General features: G+C 48.8%; 1 protein-coding gene across 7 annotated transcripts in view; it reads left to right on the forward strand.

Moving 5' to 3' along the window:
- plekha1b (pleckstrin homology domain containing, family A (phosphoinositide binding specific) member 1b) overlaps positions 1 to 18,189 on the forward strand; it is a 29,211-nt gene that overhangs the window by 814 nt on the left and 10,208 nt on the right. For 6 of the 7 annotated variants that reach the window (XM_072666785.1, XM_072666784.1, XM_072666786.1 and 3 more), the window contains exons 2-8: positions 6,599 to 6,759; positions 9,835 to 9,891; positions 9,985 to 10,030; positions 14,898 to 14,995; positions 15,907 to 16,035; positions 16,136 to 16,273; positions 16,738 to 16,806. In XM_072666785.1, coding sequence (XP_072522886.1) covers positions 6,619 to 6,759; positions 9,835 to 9,891; positions 9,985 to 10,030; positions 14,898 to 14,995; positions 15,907 to 16,035; positions 16,136 to 16,273; positions 16,738 to 16,806 — 678 coding nt within the window. In that variant the 5' untranslated portion in view covers positions 6,599 to 6,618. Of the gene's footprint in view, positions 1 to 6,300; positions 6,383 to 6,598; positions 6,760 to 9,834; positions 9,892 to 9,984; positions 10,031 to 14,897; positions 14,996 to 15,906; positions 16,036 to 16,135; positions 16,274 to 16,737; positions 16,807 to 18,189 lie in introns of those variants that run through there. The other variant, XM_072666787.1, reaches the window with a different exon arrangement.

Consider the following 18,189-nt stretch of genomic DNA (forward strand, 5'->3'; position numbering starts at 1 on the left):
GTATGACCAGCTTAACTACACTAGTCAACCAGTATGACCACCTTGACCAACCTGTTAACCAGCTTTACTGCACTAGTCAACCAGTATGACCACCTTGACCAATCTGTCAACCAGTATGACCAGTTTGACCATGCTGGTCCACCAGTATGACTACCTTGACCAACCTGTTAACCAGCTTTACTGCACTAGTCAACCAGTATGACCAGCTTGACCAACCTGTTAACCAGTATGAACAGCTTGATCATGCTGGTCAACCAGTATGACCACCTTGACCAACCTGTCAACCAGTATGAACAGCTTGATCATGCTGGTCAACCAGTATGACCAGCTTAACTACACTAGTCAACCAGTACGACCACCTTGACCAACCTGTTAACCAGTATGACCAGTTTGACCATGCTGGTCCACCAGTATGACTACCTTGACCAACCTGTTAACCAGCTTTACTGCACTAGTCAACCAGTATGACCAGCTTGACCAACCTGTTAACCAGTATGACCAGCTTGACCATGCTGGTCCACCAGTATGGCTACCTTGACCAACCTGTCAACCAGCTTTACTACACTAGTCAACCAGTATGACGAGTTTGACCAACCTGTCAAGCAGTAAGACCAGCTTAACTACGCTAGTCAACCAGTATGACCACCTTGACCATGCTGGTTAGCCAGTATGACCACCTTGACCATGCTGACTAGCAGGTATGACCACCTTGACCAACCTGTTAACCAGCTTTACTGCACTAGTCAACCAGTATGACGAGTTTGACCAACCTGTCAAGCAGTATGACCAGCTTGACCAACCTGTCAAGCAGTAAGACCAGCTTAACTACACTAGTCAACCAGTATGACCAGCTTGACCAACCTGTCAAGCAGTAAGACCAGCTTAACTACACTAGTCAACCAGTATGACCAGCTTGACCAACCTGTCAAGCAGTAAGACCAGCTTAACTACACTAGTCAACCAGTATGACCAGCTTGACTATGCTGGTCCACCAGTATAACTACCTTGACCAACCTGTCAACCAGCTTAACTACACTAGTCAACCAGTATGACCAGCTTGACCAACCTGTTAACCAGCTTTACTGCACTAGTCAACCAGTATGACCAGCTTGACCATGCTGGTCCACCAGTATGACCACCTTGACCAACCTGTCAACCAGCTTTACTACACTAGTCAACCAGTATGACGAGTTTGACCATGCTGGTCAGCCAGTATAACCACCTTGACCATGCTAGTAAACCAGTATGACCAGTTTGACCATGCTGGTCAACCAGTATGACCAGCTTGACCAACCTGTCAACCAGCATTACTATGCTAGTCAACCAGTATGACCAGCTTGACCAAGTGGTCAACCAGCTTTACTGCACTAATCCACCAGTATGGCCAGCTTGTCCATGCTGGTCCACCAGTATGACCAGCTTGACCAACCTGTAAACCAGCATTACTATGCTAGTCAACCAGTATGACGACCTGATTCAGTCATAAATACGACATTGGTGGCGTTGATTGAACACTGACCCCAGACGCTGTGGATCAGCCAACTGCTTCTTTGGCTGGCAGCTAGGCTAAAGCCGATACTCAACACTGGACGTAGGCGGTCACCAATTTCAATTTCATCGCTCAGTTACTCAACCAGTACATGAAAGGCAGAGTTGGTATTGTATCGGGTATTTGAAAATCTGGTATCGGTATCAGAAAGGAAAAAGTGGTATCGGTGCTTCCCTACTTTCAGGCCTTGGTCGAGCTGAGAGGCTTTCGTGGGGCAAGGCCAGATAAATTGCAGAACTGTCTCAAAACATGATCTTCTCCTTTATCAGGTGTTTAGGTTTGGTTTAGGAGGCTGTACAAGAAGTGCTGTCTTTCCACTCCCTTATCTGTGGTAGAAAGGTCTGTTAGATGGTGTTAGTTAGAAGATGAATGACCTCTTGGTTTTGGACAAGGAACATGATCATGTCATTAAAGCGATAAACCTTAAAACAATAAACTACTGAGAACTATTTACTTACGACGGGGCGTTTTGTAGAGCTGGGCAATATGACGATATTTTATCGTATCGTGATGACGATATGCTTTTCTAATCGTATGGAGGAGACGGTTCGTGTTTAATAAACATCTACTGATCAGCTGTTTCCTTACTAACAGTGTAATTGGACTGGGTTCATTAGACGAAGAGTAGAAATGACTATTCAGTATGGGAAAGGATAAATATCGTGATTATAGTATTTTTTTATTGTATCGCCCAGCCCTAGTGTTTACTTTAACCGGCAGAACTTTTCTTGCAGTAGGTACAGGTATGGCGGCCCAGGGAACCCAGGGACCAACCAATCGCAAGCGTTGCAAATCACACGACACGACTCGGCCTGTCAGTTAGGTCACATTCCGAAGCAGAGGAAAGTGGAGGGAAATCCGAGCTTTTTTCCACGCCCGTCGAACAGTGTTACTGTTGTGACTTGCTAAGCTAACCGGGATGACCTGATTTCCAAAAGGCGGCAAGTTAAAGATGGACACCCCGTGCTCAACAGTTGGGGGACTTGTTCATTTGACAGTTTCCGACAGTTTTCAGGACTCCTCCATCAAGGCCCTATAAGGTGTTGGTATTGCTGCACAGTAGAACAGTGCACCACCTGTCCAGAGATCTTCCTGACTGTCTTCTGCAACCACTGACTTTCGGCTCTTCCAGACATTTTAACCAGTAAACCAGCCACTGTGGGTGGGTCTTGTTGGCTGACTCAGCAGAGCCAGCAACTGTCCGAGACCGCAGAGCATCAGGATCAGCATTTGCTCCTCAGAGATTGGTGGTGTGGGTTGCTGTGGCGCCTGCGTTCTACCTCTTATTTGCAGTCTCTGGTTCTCGGCCTTTTTCAAGGTAGAAGGAAACGGGTCATCGTTATCGTCCGTGTGAAATGAGCCTGGGTCGAGAGCCTAATAAAAACAAGCCGGTCTGTCAGCTTTGTTTCTAAACAGCATTTATATTTTATTCATTTTATTTATTTAAGATTAAGATCAGTGATTATAAAATTATTTCTGGGACAGTAAACAGTGAGCGTGACCGTGACCTAGCAGGCATGGGCAGTGCTTTCCATTGGCCGGTTCAAGATTTGATCTAGGGATGTTCGTTAATACCAGACTCGGATATGAGTGAAACGTTGAGCAACAGACAGGTGATTTGGATTTTATCCAATATATATGTTTATGAGAAAGGTATATATTGTCAGGGAACAAATTATTAAGATAAAAAATAAATAAATCAATCAATCAATCAAGAATTTAACCTGGATCTTCTCAACCCAAATTTAACGATATATAGGAAAAATTTTATTTATATTTGGATTTGTTGGTTCCCGGAAATCATTAGGCTCGGGGATGGTTGTAGAATGCCATTGTTGGATGTATCCGTAGGAGTTATTAGGGATGTTCATTTACATTTAAGGCATTTAGCAGATGCTCTTCTCCAGAGTGACCTACAAAAGTGCTTTGCTATTTACCCAAGAAAAACCTCAGCTAGTTTAAATAGACTAATAGTTCAAAGACCCTCTAAGTTTAAACTCTACTAAACACAAGTCAGTAAGGAGACCACTCTGCTATTCACCCAAGTCCTCTCAGAAGAGGAGGGTCTTCAGTCTGCGTTTGAGGACAGCGAGCGATTCTGCTGTTTGGACACCCAGGGGAAGCTCGTTCCACCACTTTGGTGCAGGACAGTAAAAAGTCTGGACGCTCGCCTTCCGTGGATTTTGAGGGATGGCGGGTCGAGCCGAGCCGTACTTGAAGATCGAAGGGCTCTTGGTGCAGATCGGCTTTTGACCATTACCATAAAGTACGGAGGGGCTGGCTGGCCTGTTCTGGGCTTTGTAGACCAGAGTCAGGGGTTTTGAATCTGATGCAGGCAGCAGCTACAGGAAGCCTGTGAAGAGAGAACGCAGCAGTGGAAACATGGCTGAATTTAGGAACGTTGAACACGACCCGTGCCGCTGCATTCTGGATTAGTTGCAGGGGGCTGATGGTGCGCAGAGGAAGACCAGCCAGGAGAGAGCTGCAGTGGTCAAGTCTCAAAGTGACAAGAGACTGAACGAGCACCTGGGCGACTCTCTAGAGAGGAAGGGTCGAATTCTCCGGATGTTGTACAGGAGAAATCTGAATGACCGAGTTACATTTGCAACATGACTTCAATCCATGATCCGATTCGATCCAGGCATTGTAATGGATTGTCAGATATATCAGATATGTCAGATATATATTCTCATATATCATATATATATATCAATAAAGCACTCAACAAGGCTGAGCTGAACCTTGAAGTCCTTACTGGATGGAGTCTGTTCGCTCGGTGGCCATCTTTGCAACGGCGTAGGGCAGTTACTTCCAGTCACACAAGACCGGGTGGTTGTTGTGGCACAACAGATAACAACACTACTGAGCTACCACACCGCATGGGAGGCTGGGGTTCGATTCCCGGTCTGGGTGACTATGCTGCGCTACATCAATAAGAGTCCTTGGGCAAGACTCCTAACACTACACTGGTTTTCCACCTCTGTAATACGAGTACCTTTGTAAGTCGCTCTGGATAAGAGCGTCAGCTAAATGCCATAAATGTAAATTGTAAGTCCAAGCTCCCATCTCTATGAACGGGGAGACCAAATGGGACATTGAAGGTCAGACTATTGTTAACGTAACAGTGCCTGGCGAAGGCTGCCGGTCGACGTGGTTGTGATGTTAATGCCGCAGTAACGATGCTCGGCGATGCTGGGGGTCTTGACCCTTGTAGCGGTGTTGGTCAAGGCCGGTGGACGTCGGAGGCGGCCTGGCGGTCGTGATGCTGCCGCCACGGAATGGGCTTCTGTTGCAGCCATTGGCACAGGCAACCGCTCACTGGCAGATGGAGGAGGAATGGAGTTAAATGCCAGCAATCTCTAGAATTCCCCGACCTAAACACCATCAGAAATCAGTGTACTTCCATGAGGAGGCGTCTGCTGAGAGTTTCTTCAGCGCCAGTGGCGTCTCTGTGGGGTTTGAGTGGTTGCGGGGAAAGTAAAATCGAAAGCACCGAAGGAGGTCCGGGCTCTCCGTTTGGTCACCGCGACAGTAGGACGTGGAGCGTTTCGCTGAGGGGAGTTTTGACATGACTCGCAGCGTCGCTAATGAGCCGAGCGGAGCGGCACTTCCTTCCTCCGCTGCGCTGGAACGGGCAGAGAGGCTGAGGGCTGCTGCTGCTGCTGCTGCTGCAGAAGACGACAGCTGCACCCACGCACTGTGCACTCCCAGCACCTGTGCACAGCTACCAGGGCAGAGTCCACACTCTCGGTTCCTCCTGTGCATACTCTGTGCACATTTCCTCCTTAGATGCAATACCCCAGAGCAAAACAACCCCCCCCCCCCCCCCCCCCCGACGGGGGTCTGATCTCAGCTGTTGGGCACATGCTGCTAACCTCAACACATGCGGCTCAGCATGTGGCTACAACAAGGCAGGAGCTATGTTTGGTCCTGTGCTGGCATTAAAGCAGTAGTTCAGTCAGTACTGAATCCATGATTGCCGTGTTTGGTGTTGTATTAGAGCTGTGAGGCTAACGTAGCGATGTGGCTAACAAGAAATGCAAGGATCATGTTGGGGGATGCTGTTCCTCAGTGGGGACTGGGTGAAGTATGGGGTGGTGGCAGCATCATGTTGGTGGATGCTGTTCCTCAGTGGGGACTGGGTGAAGTATGGGGTGGTGGCAGCATCATATTGGTGGATGCTGTTCCTCAGTGGGGGCTGAGTGAAGTATGGGGGTGGTGGCAGCAGCATCATGTTGGAGATGCTGTTCCTCAGTGGGGGCTGAGTGAAGTATAGTGGTGGTGGCAGCAGCATCATGTTGGAGATGCTGTTCCTCAGTGGGGGCTGAGTGAAGTATGGGGGTGGTGGCAGCAGCATCATGTTGGAGATGTTTGGTGCTCCATATTTCACGTGCCCTGGAGGTGCTCTAGTGTGCCTGTGGCCTCCTCAGCTTGGTTTACAAGCCTGGTCTTACATGCCTGAAGAACAGGCAGCTTCAGGAGTCTCTGGAGGAGAACTCTGGGTCTGTTGGATCTGTTAGGTTGACCGTAATTCGTCGGCTTTATTGGATTGGCCAACAAGTCAGGAACGACTCTTGGAGACAGTTTTAGGGAATGGCATCAGCAAAAGTATGGACTAGCTGGCCTCATGACCCGCAGCCTTGTTGTTTTTGGGACTGGGTGGGCAGTGGTGATGGTAGTGAAGGCTTCCGCAGCGACATTCCTGTGACCTGACCCAGCTAAGAAACTCCGCCCATCATGTATCATTTTTAGCGAGCCGACCAATAAAACGAGAGCTAATCTGAAGCGAAGTGGACACAGGGCTGAGCGGTGGGACAGATTTGCTGATGCTCGGTACGCGAGTCAGCGTAGAATCAGCCGATACCAGTCACAGGCATCGTTCGGTGCATCTCTGTTTGTTGCTACCTTTATTTCGGCTATTCTGCATATTATTTTTCATCAATTTTTTTATTTTTCATTTATTTTGAAGCGAAGTTTTGGATATTAATATTATATTTATATAATTTGTGGCATCTCTTAACACTACGTTTCCCCCTCTCTCACCGTCAGTGTGATGCCCAGGCCCAGCGATGCCTTACGTGGATCGGCAGAACCGGATCTGTGGCTTCCTGGACATTGAGGAAAATGAGAACAGTGGCAAGTTCCTGCGCCGCTATTTCATACTGGACACGCTGGAGGGCAGCCTGGTCTGGTACATGGATAACCCTCAGGTAGCTACCTCGTGCCCAACGTGCCTTTCTAGCAGCCTTTTTCTACCTACTGACCCACTGACCAGTGAACCCACAGGTGTCCTCTGAGTGTTATATGGAAAATGGTGTCACAGGCAGTGTGACCCACATGATGGGTGGAGCTTTTAGAGGTTCAGACATCTGGTACCATTCACCACCACCTGAAACAGTTCACGCTGGGTAAGGTTATCTAGAACGGTGCGTTTCACACCAAACCCTCTAACCCACATTCCGAAGGTTCGACTTGTGTTTCCAGCAGTCCACCAGTGTCCATGAGTGTTGGTGAGGTCAGGATGTTGGACCCCACCCCATCATCCCCAACAGCCCAACTTATCCCAGAAGTACTGGATGTAGCACCAATCATCCATCATTCCAGAGATTCCACAGTTCTTCCACTGCTCCATAGCTCAATACTGGGGGGCTTTATACCCCTCTACTTGTCCACGCCCGGCATTATTAGGCAGCATGGTGCCAGTAGGTTCATGATGTTGATCTGCTCCAGAGAGTCCTAATCTACTGGCAACTTACAGTGGATGAATTCACATTCACATTAGAGAGAGTGCCAGCAAAATACAGCTGGCAGATCCCCCCTCCTAGTCGTGTCTGAGGTCTTTGGAGAACTAGCCTATGATGGGCCCGTTAACTGGCATGGTAGCGTATTCTGCTGTGCTGAGCGGTTGCGCTACGTGCCATCGCTAGGAGGATCTCTGCATGTTCGTGCACAGGATACGTTTTTGGCAGGCAGTCGCCCAGAATTTACGGCTGCTGGCGGGAGGCGCGGTTGCGGCTTTCGTCATGTGCCGCAGGTCTGGGAGTTTCTGGGTTTGTGTGTAGCAAATAAGCTCCAACTCAGCCTTTTTCAGACCAAGGTCCAAAGGGGCTGCCTGTGGTTTAATGAGCAACAGTCGGACCGACCCGTGTTTCCTGTTGTAGACACAGTGCAGCTGGTTTATCTAGTGGAGCAAGGCGACGTTTGCATTTTGGTGTCCCCGGATTAAAAAAAAATATAAAAATACTTTTTTAAAATAAATAATTAATCTCTTGACGATGGCTTCAGTATGAATGATACCAATACGTTCACATGCGGGCGTGTAAGTCTAGCCAACCAGCCCTGACTAAACTCCCTCATTACCTCACTTCCACTGCAATGTCAGACTAACTGTCCTTGACTACACCGTCTAGCTGACCACTGGAAATGATGCTGCAGTGCTAACATCATCTACTTTGCCGAGCTTCCCAGCTCCAACTAGATTGTCTACTTAACCAGCTCTGACAGGATCTCCCATAAGATCAATTCTGGCTACATTCGCAAGCTAACCAGATAACCAGCTCCGATTACGCTCCCTAGTTAACCAGCTCCAACTGTATTACCCAGTTAACCAGCTCCGATTACGCTCCCTAGTTAACCAGCTCCGATTACGCTCCCTAGCTAACCAGCTCCGACTGTATTACCCAGTTAACCAGCTCCGATTACGCTCCCTAGCTAACCAGCTCCAACTGTATTACCCAGTTAACCAGCTCCGATTACGCTCCCTAGTTAACCAGCTCCGATTACGCTCCCTAGGTAACCAGCTCCGATTACGCTCCCTAGCTAACCAGCTCCAACTGTATTACCCAGTTAACCAGCTCCGATTACGCTCCCTAGTTAACCAGCTCCGATTACGCTCCCTAGCTAACCAGCTCCAACTGTATTACCCAGTTAACCAGCTCCGATTACGCTCCCTAGTTAACCAGCTCCGATTACGCTCCCTAGTTAACCAGCTCCGATTACGCTCCCTAGCTAACCAGCTCCGACTGTATTACCCAGTTAACCAGCTCCGACTGCACTTCTAGATAACTAGCTCAGACTACATTATCTAGTTGTTTAGCTCTGACAATACTAGATAACTAGCTTCAACTATATCAACTATATCAACTAGTTTTGACTGTGCTCTATAGCTAACCAGCTTGAACTATGTTAACCAGCTCTGACTGCACTCCCTAGCTAACTAGCTCAGACTACCCTCACCATCTTACCAGCTCTGACCACACCCCTAGCTAACTAGCTCAGACTACTTTCTTTAGCTAAACAGCTCTGACTACACTCCTTAGATAATTATCTCGGACCACCCTCCCTAACTAAGAAATTCAGCCTACACTCCCTAACTAACTTACCAGCTCTGACCACACTGCCTAGCTAACCAGTTTGCTCTGTATTACCCAGTTCACCAGCTCTGACCACACTGCCTAGCTAACCAGTTTGCTCTGTATTACCCAGTTCACCAGCTCTGACCACACTGCCTAGCTAACCAGTTTGCTCTGTATTACCCAGTTAACCAGCTCTGACCACACTGCCTAGCTAACCAGTTTGCTCTGTATTACCCAGTTAACCAGCTCTGACCACACTGCCTAGCTAACCAGTTTGCTCTGTATTACCCAGTTAACCAGCTCCGATCACACTGCCTAGCTAACCAGTTTGCTCTGTATTACCCAGTTAACCAGCTCCGACCACACTGCCTAGCTAACAAGCTCAGACTAGATTACCCGGTTAACCATCTCTGACCACACTGCCCAGCTAACTAGCTCCAATTACTCTCTAGCTCACCAGTTTGGTCTGTATTACCCAGTTAACCAGCTCCGACTGCTCCTTAGACACTCCTGCTCTAATGCTAGTTAGCAGAGTCTTCACTTTGATGTCAGGAACACTTTTCCGAAATCTCCCTTTCCATCTTTCCTTTCCTTTCAGGGGAGTTTGAGTTCCTCCAGTTTCCACACAGAAGCAGAAGTGTTTAAAGCCCCCCAAAAAAACCCCTCATAATTTATGGATATTGCTCTCAGATTTGAATAATTCAGCCCGGCTCCGCTGTCTCTACACATGTGCTGAAACTTTCATACCCACCCAGCTCAGTTCTGCACCTCCTCAGTTCATTCCAGCCACGTCTCTCCTCAGATACAGCAAATTACCTTCTCCCACACTCGTACACCCCCACCCCCACCCCCCCCGCCCCCCGAGCCCAACTCTCCAGACTTCACCAGTAACTTCAGCTTTACTTACATCGACCTTCTGTTCTCTTCCAGAACCTTCCAGAAGGCACTGCCTATGTTGGCTCCCTCAAACTCACATACATCTCAAAGGTGAGTGGTGGAGTTTTCTCTTGACTGTTCTGGCATGTGATAGGAGGGGTGTGGCTTTGGGGGTGGACCCTCACTGATTTGCTCTTGTTGTAGGTCAGCGATGCCACTAAATTGCGACCAAAGGCGGAATTCTGCTTTGGTAAGTCGGTTTGGGTTTATCATCACACACATAAGCATGTTTGCAGATTACATACAGTTAGTTACTACACTTACTAGCTAACCAGCACAGACTACACACTCCTTAGCTAACTAGCTCTGGTTATAACCCAGATGACCAGCTCAGACTATACTTCTTAACTAGCTCTGTCTATTACCCAGTTAACCAGCTTTGACCAAGCTCCCTAGCTAACTAGCTCTGACTATGACCCAGTTAACCAGCTCTGACAATACTCCCTAGCTAACCAGCCCTGATTGTATTACCTAGTTAACCAGCCCCTAGTATATTACCTAGTTAACCAGCCCCAACTATATAACCTAGTTAACCAGCCCCGAGTATATTGCCTAGTTAACCAGCCCAGACTATATTGCCTAGTTAACCAGCCCAGACTATACTGCCTAGTTAACCAGCCCAGACTATACTGCCTAGTTAACCAGCCTAGACTATACTGCCTAGTCAACCAGCCCCAACTATATTGCTTAGTTAACCAGCCCCGACTATACTGCCTAGTCAACCAGCCCCAACTGTACTGCCTAGTCAACCAGCCCCGGCTATATCCCCTAGCTAACAAGCTCTGACTGCATTACCAAGTTGACCACCTCTGATTGTATTACCCAGTTAACCAGCTTTAACTATATACCCTAGTTAACCAGCCCCAACTATATCCCCTAGCTAACTAGCTTTGACTGCATTACCCAGTTTACCAGCTCTGGCGGTATTACCCAGTTTACCAGCTTTGATTGCATCACCCAGTTAACCAAATGTGACCATTACAGTTAACTAGCTCTGACCGTATTCCCTGGCTAACCAGCACCAACTGTATTACTCAGTTAACTGCTCCAACTACAGTTAACCAGCTTCTACTATAGCACCCAATTAAAAAGCTCCAGCCCACATTGCTGGGATTCCAGCGCAGTACCTCCCGAAGACGAGGAGAATCCCAACCCAGTTCCAGTTGAGCCAGCATATCCACCTGCAGATATAACTTCTGTAAATAAGGTTTGCCTTTCTTGCCAGCGTAGGTGTAGTTCTCTCACTGTTCCTGACCTCTTGACCTCCACAGTTCCCTAAAACTGCCATTTCTTCACAATTCACACTATCAGATTTATCAAGCTTGGGAATTTGATTCAGCTGACTGCTTCTAGCTACAGCAGGTGACCAGCCTGGGGCTTGATCTGGAAAAATCAGAGCCTTTACAATTGGGGTGCCCAAACTTTTGCTCTTTGATAATTTGAATTTCTTAATGGTGTGAAATTGCTCAGTCTTCAATTTATAAAACGTATACATGGACACACAAATGCTACTATGTAGTTGTTTCAAAGATGGTGTGCGTGTGTGTGTGTGTGTGTGTGTGTGTGTGTGAGTCAATGTGTGTATGGTACTGTACTCACGGAGCACCAGGGAGGCTGTCCAACAAACACAGTCGCACGGTCCGCTTCACCCCAGGCATTGTTCTTCGTAGGATAACGGAAAAGAGGAGGGGGGGGGGGTCTACTGAACTCCATTAGAGCAGTTCAGTCTGTAGGCTGCTGGTGTATCTGTCTCTCTCACTGGTTTAATGCAGGGGATGAAGGTCAAACATACCAAACTGCTGTTGATTAACCAGACTCTTAAAGATGGTGTTTAGGAGTGTGATTTCTGAAGAGCAGCAGTAGAAGGTGTGGAGCTGAAAAAAGATCAAGACCATTGATTTGCTGCCTCGGGACAGCACTTGTTCACGTCATACCCTCTCAAAAGCCAGGGTATACAGCGTTATCAGGGCGGGGAGTGGCCCTCTCAGTTTTAAAACTGAAAAATGACCAAATCTAACGTCCAGTTTGCTCACAGGCTGACCAAGTGAACACTGCACAGCTTTAAGTCAATCATTCAAGAAATGTTAAACCGTCAATTTGACCATTACACCTGTTAAACTGCTCTGAATCAGGAGAGAGGAGCTGGTTAGCATTAGCTTAGTTAGCAAGACTAACTAAACACAGAACTAGCTCCAGTCTGTCTGACCGAAACCCCACTTATAAACGTCTAGACGAGAACGACTCGAGCGACTGGTGGCTAATGATCAAGCTGCTGCTGCTGTTCAGAAGGACAGAAGCTGAGTTGGAGAGGCTCTTAGCCACTCGCTAAGCTAGCTGCTGCTGCTGCTAACTAACTGCTGACCCCGACACAAGTGCTGACCATAAGAACTCGTGTCTGGGAGTGAAGTCGAGCCACTGCTCTCGTAAGGGACAGGAAAGAGATATGAGAGGCCGGTTCTGCTGGGTTTGGACTAGATACGTTAGCTAGCAGGCTAAACACCACAGCGCAGGCCGTGTTCCAGCTAACTGAGGCTCAAATCCCACCTGTTTAGAGGATGAAGCCTCATATCTGAGAGGTCAAACTCAGCATCGCTAAACTTGCAGCTACAGTGGGCTTGTTTTCAGGGTGTGACCTTACCAATCATCATAGTTTCTCTAAGAAACCAAAACTGACAAAAACGCAGCTAACAGCCTTCGGAGTGCAAAACCCCAGCAGCAAACTTCAGACTCTAAACAGGCCTTGTCCAGTTTGCTACACTTGTGATGTGTGTACACAATGTATTTTTGGCCAGACTCCTGCTTCTTTAAAGGCGTTGGCCCTCTCTGTGGGTCTCGGGACTTTTCCGCATCAACAGCAGCACCTGCGAAGCCTCGCTCTACAGCTGGCCTCTATGTACCCTTTAGGGAAGGAGATACAATAGGCATTGAGCAGCGGCCTGGTCTACAGGGACTGCAGCGACGTAATCGCAGACACGTCGCTATCGTCCACGTCCACTCTCCCCTCCCTGCTTCGCTCCAGGACACTCCTCACCCCTCACCCCTTCAGTAGCTCTGAGTTCTGGGACTGCTGTAAATAGGAGGAAGCAGTTGGATGACCGTAGGCTGACCTGGCTTTTGGAGGGGGGGCTGGTACAGGATGCTGGAGTTTAAATCGGAAACTCCAAACCTCTGGAGTATTTATAGCTTCTGTGCGGTGTCGCGTCGTGCCGTTGTCTTTGTTGCTGGTGAATGCTCGTCTTTGGCCTGATTCTATTCTAGTCGTGTTGATGGTGATTAGGAGTGTAGCGTAAGGGTGGAACTTTGGGATGCTAGAAGTTATTAGACTAAGTTGGGATAAAATAAATTTTCCAAATTTTCCTTTCCAGCCAATTAAGTCTCTCTTATCCCTTATCTGACACTGGGAGGGTGAGGACGGACACGTGCGTCCTCCGACCCCCGCGTAACCATCCACCATCACTGGCAAACCAATCAACTTGCTCAGAGGAAAGCGATGTAGGGGGCAAAGAAGAGTGCCATCTATTCCCCCAGAGACAGCAAGGCCAATTGTTCTCTCTCAGGCTCTGGCTGCTGATGGCATGCGCCCTTACCTAGGATTCGAACCAACGATCCCTGGGTCAAAGTGGCAGCTTTGTTGAACCCTCTCTTTGGGTTCCCACCTGTTCGTAGCCCCCTCTAGAACTAGCAATGCTCCAGACACTCCTCCAATACATGGAACATCAGCCCCTGTCTCTTTCTTTGAGCTACCGCCCGAACAGCAGGACGAGCCCATCTACACCACTGTCATGCCGCATCACCGGGCAGCCTACGCGCTCTGAGGAAAGGGCCAGGTCTCCAGCTCTAAGAGTGATGAGGGGAAAGAGCGCCATCTACCCACCCGGAGAGAGTCCAGGCAGTTGTGCCCGTTCAGACTCCGGCCACTGATGGCAAAGCGGCATGGCTCAGGGTTCCGAACTTGCGAGCCCTTGAGCCATAGCGGTAGCGAATTTGACCGACGAGCCACTCAGAGCCAAATTCATTAGCCAGTCATACCGAGGTCAAATCAGATCAAATCATAGTGAAATGCCTGCACCTGCAACATACCTGCGAACTGACTCGCTGTTGTTATGACTGTGTGACAACAGTACAGTGGAATGTGCTTTACCTCGTTATATCACTTGTATGGTCCTGGCTTACCACCATGACAGTGGCTTGACCTAGTTCTTAAAGGAAATGAGTGTGTGTGTACGCAAGTAGGCTTGCCCTGCAGACAGAACCTCAGTCGTTCGGCTTCCTGTTGTGATCGGCAGCCTACCTCGGTGTTTACTGGCCTTGGGGGGTTACCGGTGCAGGATTTGACAGAGCACCCGTCCAGCATAGGATTCCTGTTGTAGTGTTTTTACAGAGGAGTAGAGCCAGAGTCCAAAGTGTGTGTGTGTGTGTGTGTGTGTGTCTGATAGACCTCACTGACGTACAGAAGCAAGCACATCAGTCTGGATACAGGCTTTCAGTGAGCAGCCAAAACTCAGTGCTACTAATTCCTTGGCTGTCGGTGACTCCCTCCTTTACACCCCCATGCACAAATGAGGCTGTGGTTGGTTTCAGGCTACTGGCAACAGGCCAGGCATGGGCTAGAGGGATATAAAGCCCCCCCCCCCTGCATTGAGCTGTGGGGCAGTGGAACTTACTGTGTTCTCTGGAGCGATGGATAACGCACCATCCAGTACTTTTGGGAGGAGCTGATGTGGAGTGGTGATCATCCAACATCCAGACCTTACCAACGCTCAAATCAAATCCTCACAACAATGCTCCTAGTAGAAAACATTCTTCCCTGGACAGTAGAGACAGCTACTCCAACAAAAGCAGGAGCAACTCTTTTTAATACCCTTGATTTTAGCAGAAACTATGCTGAATGAGCAGGTGTCCCAATACTTTTGTCAGAACTACAGACAAACTACAAACTTCTTAATAGGCAGACTTCAAAGCACGTCCTGCAAAGCTAATAGGCCAAGCACTTAGCCTAGCCTTTCAGTAAGCACCTCTCTCTCTCTCTCTCTCTCTCTCTGGTCGTCTCCCTGCAGTCATTAATGCTGGAATGAGGAAGTTCTACCTGCAGGCCAACGACAAGCAGGACCTGGTGGAATGGATTGCTGTGTTGAACAACGCCACCAAAATCACAGTAGGTCTTTACCATTGTTCTCATTAACAGGCCCAGAGATCAGCAGGGTGATTAGTGAACCGGTTGAACTGCTGGCAGAACAGTAGTACAGTAGGAGCAAATTTAAGAAGGAACAGGAACAAAAGGCCGAACCACGGGTAAAAATAAAGGCATTATGTCATAACGGATTAGCCCTAAATCTCAAACTATAGGTATATAGGTCCATTACGTATACGGTGCCCGACTGAAGCACGTCTGTTTTGGGTAGTTTCTGACCACAGGATCGCTGTTGACCAGATGTTACTTTGTACGGAAGCCTTGTAAACGTAATGCCATAAACCACTATCGGGAACGACTCGAGCGACTGATGGCTAATGATCGGGCTGCTGCTGCTGGAAGCACATGGTTTTGGATCTGTAGCCACTCGATAAGCTAGCATCTGCTTAGCTAGCTCAACTACAGCTCCATCGAGTATCAGACAGCCCAGAGCAGCTGCATCTGACCAACTGCTGACCCCGACACAAGTGCTGACCATAAAAACACGACATGTCCGAGAGCGAAGTCGAGCGACTGGTGCTGGGAGGAACAGAAAGGAGAAATTAGAGGCCGTTAGCTAGAGAAGTTAGCTAGCAGGCTGAACACCACAGCACAGCTAACTGAGGCTCAAATCTCACCTATTTAGAGGATGAGGGAGTCGAGGGAACGGTCTTAGGAGGGTTCTCTACTGGTTTCAGGCTCAGTTATTCTGAGACTGGCTTATCCAGGTTCGCCTGAAACCAGCTCCGGTGCGTCACAAACTTTGAATTGGTTAGAAAGAAATTGGTGTCTCGATACTTTTGGACAGGTAGTGTATGCGCTAGCTTTGCTAGTGTTGCTAGCAGTATACCCAGTGCGTCAGACTACGCTAATGACCGATCGTGGGTCTTCTGCAGGTGCCGAAGTTGGGGGACCACAGTGTGCAGAACCCAGCGGAGGCCTGTGTGGAGGTGCTGGGGGCCATGAAACAGGTCTCCTACAAGACTGAGATTATTGGAGGAGTGCCCATCATCACCCCGACACAGGTCAGTACGTGTTCACTGCACATTTAACGCCCATGTCGGGCCCCATCCGTGGCCCTGCTGCTGCTTACTACACCTCTTTTTGTTGTTTTTCTTGTGGCAGGAGAAGGGGGAGGGGCAGAATGGGGCGGAGCGAGGCGCTGTGAGGAAACCCCACGGACAGATGCCCTACTACCTTAGCCGGGCCAACCAAGACCAGTCGGTGGTCAAAGCCGGCTTCTGCGTCAAACAGGGCGCAGTGGTGAGTCACGTGCTTCGCAACCATTGCGTATTGTTATTGTGCCCCCGGCCTCCGAGTGGCTCAGCGGCGGTCTAATGCACTGCGAGTTCGAATCCCGAACGATCCGGCTTTGCCATCAGCAGCCGGAGTCGGAGAGAGCACAATTGGCCGTGCTCTTTCCCATGCTCATCACTCTTAGGCGACGCTGGCTGGTGTGGTGGAAATGGGGACCTGGCACTTACCTCCAAGCACGTCGACTGCCTGCCTGGCAATGCCGCATCGGCAGCAGTTTGAAAAGAGGTGGTGGCTGGCTTTACACGTCCTTACCCTCCTAGTGTCGGGAGCACTGCCAGTACTAGGGGGAGCGAAGAATGGGTGGGTTAATTGGTCGAGACAATAATTAGAACCAGGACAGCCCATACCCACCTAATTACACAGTCTCAGATCACAGCAGCATGCCTGACTTCTTCTCCGTCTGGGTGCAGATGAAGAACTGGAAGAGGAGATACTTCATGCTGGACGATAACGCCATCAGCTATTTCAAGTCCGACCTGGTGAGTACATTTTCTCTCTCCCACCGCTCCTCTATGTGAGACCCCTCAGTCTGGTCAGATTAGTGATAAGTTGATAAGTGAAACTCCAGCTGCTGTATTGTTCGCAGAAGCTGGCCACCATCCTAAACACACTTCCACAGTGAAGCATAGTTTCCATGCTTCCTCACGAACCGCTGTGCGCCAATGTTTTCGTATCAGAGAGCCGTCACCCTTGAATAGAGCCACTAGAGCAGTGCGCTAGCTAGCGAAAGCATCGCGTGGCATCCACATTACTTGACAGCACTTGTTTAGATGTTCTTTTGAAAATGTCTGATGACAGGAGAACAGTGCACCCCCACTCCAGAGTCTGATCAACTTTCCTAAAGAAATCGCGCCCAAAGTTCTTAGTGCTAGATAAGATGAGCAGCCTTTTTTTGGTTGGATTTCCACTCCGAGCTCCACAGCAAATGTCTCTCAGCTCAAGCCTGAAGTTCCACCCAGTTCTAAAAAATGACACTTTTTATCTCATGGTCATCTCAACATGGCGAAAATGTCAGTATTTTTAAGCGATAATGCAGTAAAACAAAAGCCACAAACTCTCAGAGGTCCCCGGTGGCATTTGCACATACTCTGTGGTGCTTGGACCCCCGTGTATTGCCGCTTTGCCTGGGTCTGTTGGGCTGGACTTTTCAAACACACACACGCAGCCCCCCGGGACACAAGTCCCTGACAAAAACACTCCAGACACTCTTTTTGGCGTCAATGGACTGCATAATGTGCAATGAGCGTGTGTGTGTGTGTGTGTGCTGTTGGTGTGTTGTCCCGGCCTGTCGGTGAGTGTCGTAAATTCCATTCCTGCACAGTGACGTGTTGACAGGCAGCCGCTTACAGGTCAGAGCATGTGAGGGTATGTGTTAGGAAAATGAACGTTTACAGTCTGTGTTTTCAGTGTCGGGATGTAGTGGAACGTAAACCCGTGCAAATACAGACACTGCTGGTGGAGAGAGAACTTCACTGCTGTACGTACAGGAATCTGCACAGCTGTTCGTGTGTGTGTGTGTGTGTGTGTGTGTGTGTGTGTGTGGAGGGGGGGGTGAGGTTCACAGACTAAATCACAGACTAAATCACAGAGCATTGTGTCAGTAAAAGCCTATTTCAGGCCTGATGATGACGACCTTGTGGACTCTACAGCGTCCTGCCCAAAGCAAGGAGTTACTTTCCTCTTTTTCCTCGTCTGTCTGTCCGTCTGTCTATTCACTCAACATGTTCGCCTGTGCACCCATCAACATGCCCACCCACTCGTCTATCTGTCATTCTATCAACCAATCAACATGCCCACCCACTGTCCATCTGTCCATCTATCAGCCCCTTAAACATGCTCACCAACTCGTCTATCTGTGTGTC

Source organism: Salminus brasiliensis, chromosome 22, assembly GCF_030463535.1.
Source record: "Salminus brasiliensis chromosome 22, fSalBra1.hap2, whole genome shotgun sequence".
Lineage (NCBI taxonomy): Eukaryota > Metazoa > Chordata > Actinopteri > Characiformes > Bryconidae > Salminus > Salminus brasiliensis.